At 58.6% G+C, this 11,022-nt stretch overlaps 1 protein-coding gene across 2 annotated transcripts; it reads left to right on the top strand.

Annotated features, from left to right (window-relative positions):
- The first annotated feature begins 43 nt into the window (after positions 1 to 43).
- On the top strand, positions 44 to 6,174 carry ZNF319 (zinc finger protein 319). 2 transcript variants are annotated; one of them, XM_059905096.1, is made up of 2 exons: positions 44 to 322; positions 2,352 to 6,174. In XM_059905096.1, exon 2 carries the CDS (start codon positions 2,603 to 2,605, stop codon positions 4,358 to 4,360), a length of 1,758 nt encoding a protein of 585 aa, XP_059761079.1. In that variant the 5' UTR covers positions 44 to 322; positions 2,352 to 2,602; the 3' UTR covers positions 4,361 to 6,174. The 2 variants fall into 2 exon arrangements, with proteins under 2 accessions (XP_059761079.1, XP_059761080.1); XM_059905097.1 differs by lacking the exon at positions 44 to 322 and adding an exon at positions 470 to 625.
- Positions 6,175 to 11,022: the final 4,848 nt, after the last annotated feature.

The raw sequence follows: 11,022 nt of genomic DNA, 5'->3' as shown, positions 1-11,022 counted from the left end.
CTCCTCCCCCCGGCCCCGCCTCCCTGGCCCCCGCGCCGCCCGCCTGTCCGCCGGTCTCTGCAAGGCCATCGGTCCGTCCGCCCGCCCTCCCAGCGCTCCTCCGCCCCGGCCCCGCTATCCCGGCCGCGCACGTCGCTTCCTCGGTTCCGGCCGCCGCTAGCCCGTTCCCGCCCCCGAGCCGGACGCCGCCGCTACGCGAGGCCGGGGATTGGCAGAGCGCGTAGGCCGCGCTGCCGCGGATGGAGTCGGAATAAAGGGGCGGCTGAGAGAGCAGCCGGTCGCCACTCGCCCTGCGCCTGACCCCGCGGGCGGCCTGGAGCAGGTGAGCGGCTGGGCGCCCGGGGCCGCGGCTGGGCGCCACTCCCGCGCCCGCCGCACCCCTTCCCCAGCCGGCCCGGCCGCCCCTCCACTCCCTCCAGCCCGACCCGGCGGCCTCCTGAGCTCCTGGGCGGCCCAGGCCGACCTCGACGCGCAGCTGTCTCCCGGGCCAAGCCTGCAGCCCTGGGGCCTTTCTCGGGCCCAATCGCCCGCGGGGCCGGCCCTCGGGCCGCAGCGGCCTGTCCATTCCCGGCGAGGGCTGACAGGAGGCAGCCCAGCTGGGCCGGCGGGCAGTGCCGGCAGGGAGGTGATCGGCTTTCATTCGGTTTCCCAGGGAAGAGGAAGGGCTGGGGTGGGGCGCAGGTGGGGGCCTCCGCTTGCTTCCCTCACCCTAGTCTCTCATCCTCTTTCCTGAGTGGTCAGAGAGGCCTCTGGCCGCACCTTCCTGGAGGGGGGCCAGGGTGGGCAGCTGAGCCGGGGGCCTGGGACCGTGGACCCTGTGTCTGGCAGCCATTCATGCCGGAAAAAAAAAAAAACAGTTGGGTTGGCGCAGCCTGACCTAGACCTCGCTCAGAGTAGTTCTGCTTCCCTCTTTCCTGGGGAGGCTTCAGTACCTGCTCACTCATGCAACCTGCTGCCTCCACCCAGAGCAGCGGCTTCTTTACTTCTTCCCTTCCCAGAAAGATGCTGAGGTTGACAGCTTTTAGCCTGACTCTTATGTTTCTCTGGCAGAACAGTTAGAGGCCAGGCTGGCCTGTAAAGGCATCCCTTCCTTCTCTTTTCATCGGGAGAAAACTTAGAAACTTTTCAATGTTAGAGGCAGAAGAGCTGGGAACCTGAAAGTGGGTTGCATCTGATTCTAAAAGTTGTTCCCTCTCGCTGTCATTACCTTATGCTGCCACAAAGTGGTGAGTTAGAGGTTTGCCTGAGCTGGGTGGTCTTTACCTTCCATTGATTATCCAAAATGTTACAGACTTGGAGCAAGGGAACAGGGTTCTCTCCGGAAAGGTGATAGGGACGAACACTCTGTGGTTAGCATGCTACTTCCCACATTGCAGAGGCAAACTCGAAATTGCTTACATTTTCCTACAGGCCTTGACACTGTCAGATGAAGAGGATTTAGGACTTCTTTTGGTGCTCTGGGAGATGACTAGACTAGGGAACTTCTGCTATGTGGCTGTCTAGGCTGCATGGGTCTGTGGACCCGTCATCTAACCCCCATCATGCACTGGCTCAGGTCCCTGCAAAGCCATCCCACTTATGTGAAGAGAGAACAGGCACATGGTCAGGGGGGAGGGCCTGGGGGGTAGTTGAGAGGGGTATGGGCCAGCCCCTGATGGGAGAAGGTTTCTGAGATGGTCCTCAGTTTCATGCAGTTGTTTTAGATATTGACTGACTGAGGCCGTTTGCTGTGGGGCCCTCAGGTCTGGGAGGCCTGGCCTCTTAGACCCACAGTCTGTTCTTATGAGCAGTTGTGTCCTGGGTTGAGATTCAGCAACAGGAGAGAAGCTGGCAGGCCTACAGGGAGGCCTCAACCAGAGCCTTTCTGCTTTTATCTATCTTATGTACTGGGCTTCCAAGTAAGAAGTGTTTTGCAAAAAAAAAAGTTATGTTACTAAAATTCTTGTTTTGGATGCCAGGGCCCTATCTGGTCACCTCCTTCTTTCTTTGGAGCAAGAGCAGAACTTGTGACTTCTTTGTATTGTGGACAGATCACCCCAGACTGTCACCCGTGAGACAGCTAATTGAAGAGGGTTGACAGTAAGCTGGGAGGTTGGGATGCCTGGCCCAGGGATGGGGAACTGAAGGTGGGTTGGGCATGGAGACAGCCACCGTCCCCTTTGCTGGAGGAGCTGAGCCGCCAGCAGACATCTTTGGTAGCATGTGAAGGGAGCAGATCTCCCAGCCCTGAGCCCCTCTCGCTTCCCTGATGTGGTTTATGTCAGTGTGGCGAGTGCAGGCAGATCAGGGAGAGGCCCCGGGAACAGCTGCATGTCCCTGCCTCAAGCTCACGATTTCTTTCTTCTCTACAGAACCAATCATCAGGGAAGGCAGAGCTTCCCTGCCATTGCTGGCACCCTGCCTCGAAGACCCCCGTCCTGTAGGCAGAGCCTTGTAGTCTGTCTTGGTTAATGACTTGGGCCGCCTGACTAGCCCCTCTCTGTGCCTTGTCTGAGGTCCTCATCCATACCTGATCCTGGGCAGCTTCTCTCTCTGGTGTGGGTCACCTTAAGCAGGGAAACTGAAGCCATTACTCTCCAAACCCTGTTTCATCTTCCCAAGCATGTCGGAAAGCTGGCAGCAGCCGCCGCAGACGCAGCCGCAGCAGCCGCAGCCGCCGCAGCCTCAACACCACGCAGAACCACCGCCGGCCCTGGCCGAGCACACACTGACCCCAGGCACAGCTGAGAACCCCCTGGGCTGTGCCGTCTATGGCATCCTTCTGCAGCCTGACCCGGGCCTGCAGCCCCCGCAGCATGCGCCCCTGCAGCCAGCAGGCGAGCCGGGCCCCAAGTGCGGCGTGTGCGGTCACGACCTGGCGCACCTGTCCAGCCCGCATGAGCACCAGTGCCTGGCGGGCCACGACCGCTCGTTCCAGTGCACGCAGTGTCTCAAGATCTTCCACCAGGCTACCGACCTGCTGGAGCACCAGTGCGTGCAGGCCGAACAGAAGCCTTTTGTCTGTGGCGTCTGCAAGATGGGCTTCTCGCTGCTCACGTCGCTGGCGCAGCACCACAGCGCGCACAGCGGCACTGGGGGCCTCGTGAAATGTTCCATCTGCGAGAAGACATACAAGCCCGCCGAGGCGGCTGAGCCCGCGGCCACTGCCGCCCCTTCGCTGCCCCCTGCACCCCCTCCGCCCGCCGTAGCCCCTGCAGAACAGGCCGACAAGCCCTACAGCTGCCCCATCTGCCAGAAGCCCTTCAAGCACCTGTCGGAGCTCTCGCGACACGAGCGCATCCACACGGGCGAGAAGCCCTACAAGTGCACGCTGTGTGACAAGAGCTTCAGCCAGTCTTCCCACCTGGTGCACCACAAGCGCACGCACAGCTCGGAGCGGCCGTACAAGTGCGCGGTTTGCGAGAAGACCTTCAAGCACCGCTCGCACCTGGTGCGCCACATGTACGCGCACTCGGGCGAGCACCACCTGTTCCGCTGCAACGTGTGCGAGCTGCACTTCAAGGAGTCATCCGAGCTGCTGCAGCACCCGTGCACGCCCAGCGGGGAGCGGCCCTTCCGCTGCGGCGAGTGCCAGAAGGCCTTCAAGCGGCCGTCGGACCTGCGGCAGCACGAGCGCACGCACAGCGCCGAGCGGCCCTTCAAGTGCGACCTGTGCCCCATGGGCTTCAAGCAGCAGTATGCGCTGATGCGGCACCGGCGCACGCACAAGACCGAGGAGCCCTTCAAGTGCGGCCTGTGCGAGAAGGGCTTCGGGCAACCCAGCCACCTGCTTTACCACCAGCACGTGCACACCCTCGAGACCCTCTTCAAGTGCCCCGTGTGCCAGAAGGGCTTCGACCAGTCGGCCGAGCTGCTGCGGCACAAGTGCCTGCCGGGCGCAGCCGAGCGGCCCTTCAAGTGCCCGGTGTGCAACAAGGCCTACAAGCGGGCGTCGGCTCTGCAGAAGCACCAGCTGGCCCACTGCTCGGCCGCCGAGAAGCCTCTGCGCTGCACCCTGTGTGAGCGCCGCTTCTTCTCGTCCTCCGAGTTCGTGCAGCACCGCTGCGACCCGGCCCGCGAGAAGCCGCTCAAGTGCCCGGACTGCGAGAAGCGCTTCAAGTACGCCTCCGACCTGCAGCGGCACCGGAGGGTGCACACGGGCGAGAAACCCTACAAGTGCCCCAACTGCGACAAGGCCTTCAAGCAGCGTGAGCACCTCAACAAGCACCAGGGCGTGCACGCCCGGGAGCAGCAGTTCAAGTGCGTGTGGTGCGGCGAGCGCTTCCTGGACGTGGCCCTGCTGCAGGAGCACAGCGCGCAGCACAGCGCCGCCGCCGCTGCGGCCGAGGGCGCCTACCAGGTAGCCGCCTGCCTGCCCTGAGTCCCCGCCGCGGCCCCCACCAGGCCCGGCTCGGCCTCCTTGCACCCATCCCTGCACCGGCTCGGTGTTCTGAGGGAGGCCCTGGGCGTGAGGACAGAAGGGCACTGGGCAGGTGGAGGGTGTGGGTGCCTGGCACTCCCGGTACAGGCCTGGGGGGGGCGGGGGCGGCAGATTGCTGTGGCTGGTCCTGACCCCACAGACCTCTTTCCCATTACAGGATTCGCTCTCTTGAGAGACCTCAGCCTCCCTTGTCTCTGGGGGCCTGGAACCAGGCTGGAAGTCCAATGGCCTCTCTCCACCCCAACGAGGGGGTGGTGCTAGCCCAACCTTCCCAGACCTTTCAGCCTAATTAGAAATCGGATAGGTTAGGAAAGAGGAGGGTCACGGTAGCGCCTGGGAGAAGGGCTGGACTCCAGAGGTAGGCTGGGTGTAGGGCATCCCCCCCTTCAGGTTGCTGTTTGAGGGAGAAGGCCAGCTCCGTGATGTAGTCCTGGAACCAGGAGGGCAAACTGTGAGCCGCCGGCCTCTCCGTCAGCTTCAGCCGGGGGCGATGCATCCTCCAGGTTTCTGGCAGGCGAGACATACAGGGGTGCTGCACACCTGTGGGCTCAGTCTGCTTGGAGGACAATTGGCCCAGCCAGAGGGAGGAGGCAGAGAAGTTCTCCTGTGACTCACTCAGCCAGGGACAGTGCTGTCCGCAGGGAAAGGAGGAAAGGCAGCCTTTGCACCCAGGGCTAATCCCACTGTTTTGGAAGTGCCCCTCCCACCTTTGTGGCATGGTTCCAAGCACTGGTGGGGAACGCGCTCTCAGCCCGACAGAACTACTGATGTGAAAGAGGGGACTGTTAGATCACCTGGTGCCTGGGAGGAAGCAGGGCTAAGCCCGTGATCTTCCCAGTGGATGGGAACAAGTGTCACCCCTTTGAATTGTGTGAACCAAAGCCTCAAGGGCGTGGCCCTAATCAGCTCGCCCCAGCCCTGCTTCAGGGCCAAGACCATGCCTGGGTACCCAGGGTAGGGGAGGTGAAAGGACCATGGGAACGCCTCTGACCCCACAGTGCCCTCCCAGCCCATGGGCACCCTCCCCCATCAGTCTGGCTGCTGGCCTGTACTCCAGGGGTCTTGCTCTACCAAGATGCTCTAGACAACATCCAGCTACTTCCAAGGCCAGAGTGTTCTCCTTCGGGTCCTCCTAGGGTCCCCCTAGGTCTCTGGCTGCCCACTGGGCTCATGGAGCTGAGGGTGTCCAGGATAAGGAGTGGGCAGGGGAAGAGGGTTGTTAAGGAAACCGGTAGGTAGATGGAGTCGATTGGTATTGCTTGATGGCTGGGACTCTTCTTGGGAAGGCCAGAAGATCTTTACTATCAAAATGATTCTTTTGAACCCAGCTCTGCCCCACCCTCTCCCAGACCCCTTCCCTGGGTCTTAAAAGGAGACTTTAATCAGTGCCCACCCCAAGATCCCAGAGGAGCAGGGAGACCCGTCTTGTCCCACTCTCACCTTCAGAAGTCTGAAAAGCCCTCATCCCCCTCCTCTGCCTAGGTTCCTTTCCTGTGCCCGCAGAGAGGGGCTGGTCCTTCCCCTCGGTGCTGGCTTTAGTCACAATGCCTCAAAAGACATGGAACCCAGGCTGAAAACAGTCCCAACTGCTAATGTTTTTCTTTCACTTTGCTTTCTAAAAGCAGTTGTTATACTGTTCATAACATTGTATAGTTTAATTTCATGTCATTTTGGATCTTATATAAAAATGTGAGAATTTGGATTTTTAAAAAGAATGATTCCATTTTAGATAGCCCTTTTGATGTTAATATATAGTGAGTCCAATGTATGCTTTAGAAGTAAAGACATTGACCTTCACAGACCAAAGCACAGTTTGTTCTGGTCATTCTTTAGAGGGGAATGTTGGGTCGTGGAGAGGGAGTGAGGTGTGCAGGCCAGGGTGGCAGGCTTGGGATTGGGACATAAGGCTGGGTTCGAATGTTTTGAACATTCTGGTTGTGTGACTTTGGGCAAGTCACTTAACCTCTTTGGGACTCAGTTACCTCATCTATAAAATGGGGAGGTTAACCCTTGCCTTGCTTGGTTCTTGTGAGAGTTAAGTGGAGTCGCATATGGCGGCCCTGGTGGGGAAGCTGTGACGATGCTGACGGTACCAACTGCAGGACACTTGGGATCCTTGGGCTGTGACCTCTTGACATCCTTGGGGTTTAACTGCAGCCCCTGTAAAGGGAGCTGATCTGTGAGGGACCGGCAGCTCATGGATGGTCAGAAGCTGGGCACTGGGCCTGGTAAGCAGGAGAGCTTGCTTAGCCCCAGTGGAAAATCAGGGTCTGCCTGGAGCAGCCTACAGGCGCTGCCCCCGAGGATCACCATGCTCTCACCCCACTCCTGCTCACCCTGTCGCACGGTGATCCCTCTGCATGTCCAACCCAGCCGCCTCCACCTCAGCCTTCCTGCACCCCTCTTCTGTCCCCTATCCTGTCCCCCAGTGGGCCAACTGCAACTCAAGCTCCTCCTGTTTCTCAAAGGCAAGGGTGGAGGTGGGGAGAGGAAGGTAGAAGCAACTCCCCCCAGGTCTGAGAGCCAGGGGAGGGTGGTCAGGAGGGACCCCTGCCCTGAAGGTAGGGGTGGAGGTGAGGGTAGAAAGAGGACAAGGAGCTACCCACGCCGCAGGGAGCTCAAAACTGGCTGCAGAAGTCTTAGTGGAGAGGCCAGGGGGGACCCCGGATGTGACCAGGACCCCATGGTCCTCTTACTCCCTCTGCGTGTGGCCACAGGAGGACTCTGCCCTTGAGAAGCCGTGTGCAAGCGTCCACCTCTCAGCGAGGACGCCCAGGGCCCCTTGTCCCTGTGCCCGGCTTGAATCCTGGCTTCCTTTCTAGTTCAGTGACCTTAGGCAAAACCCACCCACCTCGCAGAGACTCCTGGAAAGCACTGGCATGTGTTGGGTGCCTTATAGCTTCAGGTTGCTCTTCCTGAACAGGTGGTGTTCTGCGTGTGCCCTGGTGTTCTTCCTTTGTCCCCACCTTGCCTCCCCTCACAAAGCAGTGGGGCTCCCACCTGGACTAAAACCAGGGCTGTGAATGGAGCCCTGGCCTGGGGGCCTGCGTGTTCAGGCTCAGGTCTTAGACCTTTGATAAGTGATCCCAGGCAGGCTCTGTTCCTCTTGGGGCCTTGATTCCATCTGAAGCAGAGTTCTTGACCTCTGATCTCTAAGGGTCCTTAGAGACCTGTCGCTCTGATTCTGGGAAGGTAACCGGATCAACCCGTGGCCCCTATTCCCCTTCCTGCCTCTCTTGGCCTCCAGTCTGCTCCCCACCTGTCTCATTCTGGTCTCTCTTGATTGTAAGTGACAGAAACAGCACAAACTGGCTTAAGCAGCTACACACTGTGCCCGGCCACACACACAGGTACCTCTCCCACCTACCTGCCCAGGAACCCCACCGCTTCCTGTGTCCCATAGCTGATGTGAGGCTCCATCTCTTAGAGCGTGGAATTTTCATGGGGGAACTTCAGGTGCTATGGCTGGGGTACAAACTAGCACTATCATCTTTAATATCCGGGTAGTCATCCCCTTTGCCCCAACCACTGACAGGATGGGAAGAGGGTGGTACCTTGGGGTGAGGGGTGACATGTGGATGAGGGCCAGAGGAGCGAGAGCGAGAGGCTGACATAAATTCACACTCTGGACTTAATAATTTCCCCTTCCTGGGGAAAGAGGCACTGCTGGGTGGGGTGGGGGTCCCTTCTCCTGGGTCTTTGAAGTCATTGCCAGGGCAAGCTGGGCCACCAAAGACAACTTTCCTAGGGAGCCCATCATCTTGACGGCTCTGTCAGACTCCCACTGTGTGGCTGGCTCTGTGCTCGGCCCCCCAGGGGGGCAGTGGGAGAGGACCCTGCTCTCCAGGGGTGGAGCCTGCGCTCGTGAACCACCGTGGCAGTGCTGCCATCCTGCCTCATCAGCACCAAAGCTTTGGGAAGGTTTTTGGATCTCTCTGGGCCTCATTTTCCTCATCTGTGAAATGGAGCCATTAATGCTCTCTTCTGGGCTTAGGGTGAGGGTCCCGTGAAATGACCTGTGTGGAGTGTTTGCCACGTAGTGGCCACTCAGGAAAGCAGAACACTGGGAGGTCAGAGGCAGAAGGGAGCCAGCCTAGCTCTCCTACCTGAGCGTCAGGGCTCTCCCACGCCCACCGTGCTACACAAGACCTTTCCCATCCACCAGCTGGTCTGAGCCTCATACCACCTCCATGAGATGGGCAGGGCAGACCTGAGGATGTGTTTTGTGCTGATCCTTGAGAAGTCCAGGGGCTTCCCAAAGCCGTACGCTTAGCGATGAGAGAGGCCTGGCGTTGTGGGGTCTGGCTAGGTGGGGGGATAGGCGGCGGGGTGGGACCTCCTGGGCTCTGAACCCACAGACCTCCAGAGGCAGCCACTGAAGCCTGGGGCTCTGGCTCCAGCCCACTCTTTGCGGGCCAGGAAGCCGGGAACAATGGCCGGGACTGGTGCTGGCACCAGGGCTGATGGGGGCAGGAAAGCTCTTCACCAGCAGGCGGAGGGGACAGCCAGCCCTCGGGCCTACTCTCAGCTCCTTGAGGGACTGGAGCCTCCGTTTTCTGTCCTGCCATCTGTGCAGAGGCAGCTCCATGGGGAGCCTCCACCTGACTTCCCAGTCCCCAACCTCATCCCTCCTCCAGAGCAGGCCCCAGACAGGACCGTGGACTGCTCGGGCCTTGGAAATTTGCCCAAGGCCTCTGCGCCTGGGCCAGGCTCGCCTGTGATAAGCTCCGCATCCCATCCTCAAGACGGTGCTTTCTTTGTTCCTTGAAGGTCATGCCTCCAGGAAAAGCCTTGGCCGCTATTGATTTTTGCAGATTCTGGCAGGAATGCCCAGTCCTCCTTCAGGGCCCTGAAAAGGAGGTTGAGGGGAGGGGCGGAGGTGGGCTGGGGCCCGTGGGGTCTCCCTCCTCACCATGCGTGTGTGTCCATCCCCACTCTGGGTCTGCATTCCTGCCTTTGTTCATCCATAAGCATCACTGAGCACCGGCTGTTTGCCAGACGCTGAGCTGGCGCGGCAGGGCATGAAGGTAGAACTTCAGATGAGAGAGTTTTGAGGTTTTCATGTATCAAAAGGTAGGGTCAAAAATGTCAAAGCTGCTGGTACTTAGTACAAAATATTACCTGTGAGAGTCCTCCCCAGCCCTCACCCTGTTCTCCCTGAGCTAGGACCCTTACTCCATCCCTGATCCTCCCCGTTGCCAGCCAGGGTGAGGGTATGTGTTTTGCGTGTTGCTTTGTAATAAACACAACTATTACTTTGTAGTAGTTGTTTCATTTAGTCCACATCCGTGTGTTGGTTCTGGGAGGCCCCAGGCCCCATTCCTGAGTCCCAGATCCTGTTAGAGAGATAAGAGGGGCCGGCGAGTGCAGTATTTCCCAAGATCCTACTGTGGGCCAGAGGCTATGAGTTAGTCCCCCTGAAACAGCTACGGTTCCTGTCCTCATAGTCTTGGGGAGGAATTGGGGAGAAGGGAGGATTTGAGAGAGGTCTGCCTGGAAGAAAGGGTGAGGTTTGGATAGGAAGAGATGGGGAAAGCATTTCAGGTGGGAGGAAGGCGTTGACTAAAGGTTAGGAGGCAGACAGGAGCCTGGGTGTTTGGAACAGCAAGGAGACTGGTGATGCCGTCGGGGGTAGGGGTAGCACATGGAGGCCCAGGGCCTGGGTACTGGATTGGGATCAGGCCAGAAAAGCCTGGAGGTGAGGCCATGGGGGCTGGGCTGTCCCCAAGGCAATGGCCACAGGGAGGATTTCTACTGTGATCTCTCTATGAGGAGCAAAGAGCCCCCTGAGGCTGAGGGAACTTCCAGGCGGGGAGACAGTGGCACAGGCTGGGTGGCTTCTCTCCATCTCTTGGGATTTTCAACCTGCAGATTCTGCCACTGGCAGTAACTCCAAGAGAACTTTCTGGTGGAACATCTTCTCCTCTCTCTAAGCTCATGTCGAATGTCCCTACTGGTTTCCCCCCGACTCTTGGCGTGCATCTCTCTCATAGCAGGAAGGCAGTAGAGTATGGTGGCCACAGGCTCAGGGGGTCAGGCAGGCTGGCTTCAATTCCCAGCTCTGCCAACCACCAGCTGTGTGACCATGGGCCAGTCACTTAGCCTTTCTGAGTTCATTTCATCATCTGTAAAATGGGTCTAAAACTGCCCACCTCCTGGGCACTGCAAAGTGCTTAATATTGATACATTGCCTTGCACGTAAAAAATAGCAAGTGCATACTAAATCAGACTTGTTAATGTGCATCTACTCTGTATTTCCTTTATTCTTGGGCACATATTTTTATATCTACGAAATTAGGATTCCATGTACAACTGGTGAGGAAGGACCTAATCAAATTCCTAGGCTTGAGGAACATGGTCTAGGTGTGCTCACATTCTCACCTTCTGCTTTCAGGTTTGAATCAGCTGGGTTTACCTCTCTCCTACTGGACTAGAAGTACCTCTAAGGCAGGCAAGTCTTCTGGTCTGTGTCCCAGCACCCAGCATGGGGTCTGGCAAGGCCTTGAATGTCTGCTGGGCCAAATTCCCAGAGGGACTTGTCCAGTCATTCAGTGTCAAGGAAACAGGGCCACGAGAAGACACACAGGCACTTGATTCCCTCT

The sequence above is a fragment of the Balaenoptera ricei genome, chromosome 19 (assembly GCF_028023285.1).
Source record: "Balaenoptera ricei isolate mBalRic1 chromosome 19, mBalRic1.hap2, whole genome shotgun sequence".
Lineage (NCBI taxonomy): Eukaryota > Metazoa > Chordata > Mammalia > Artiodactyla > Balaenopteridae > Balaenoptera > Balaenoptera ricei.
The sequence above is the reverse complement of the archived record's forward strand: the minus strand, read 5'-3'. Positions and strand labels throughout refer to the sequence as shown.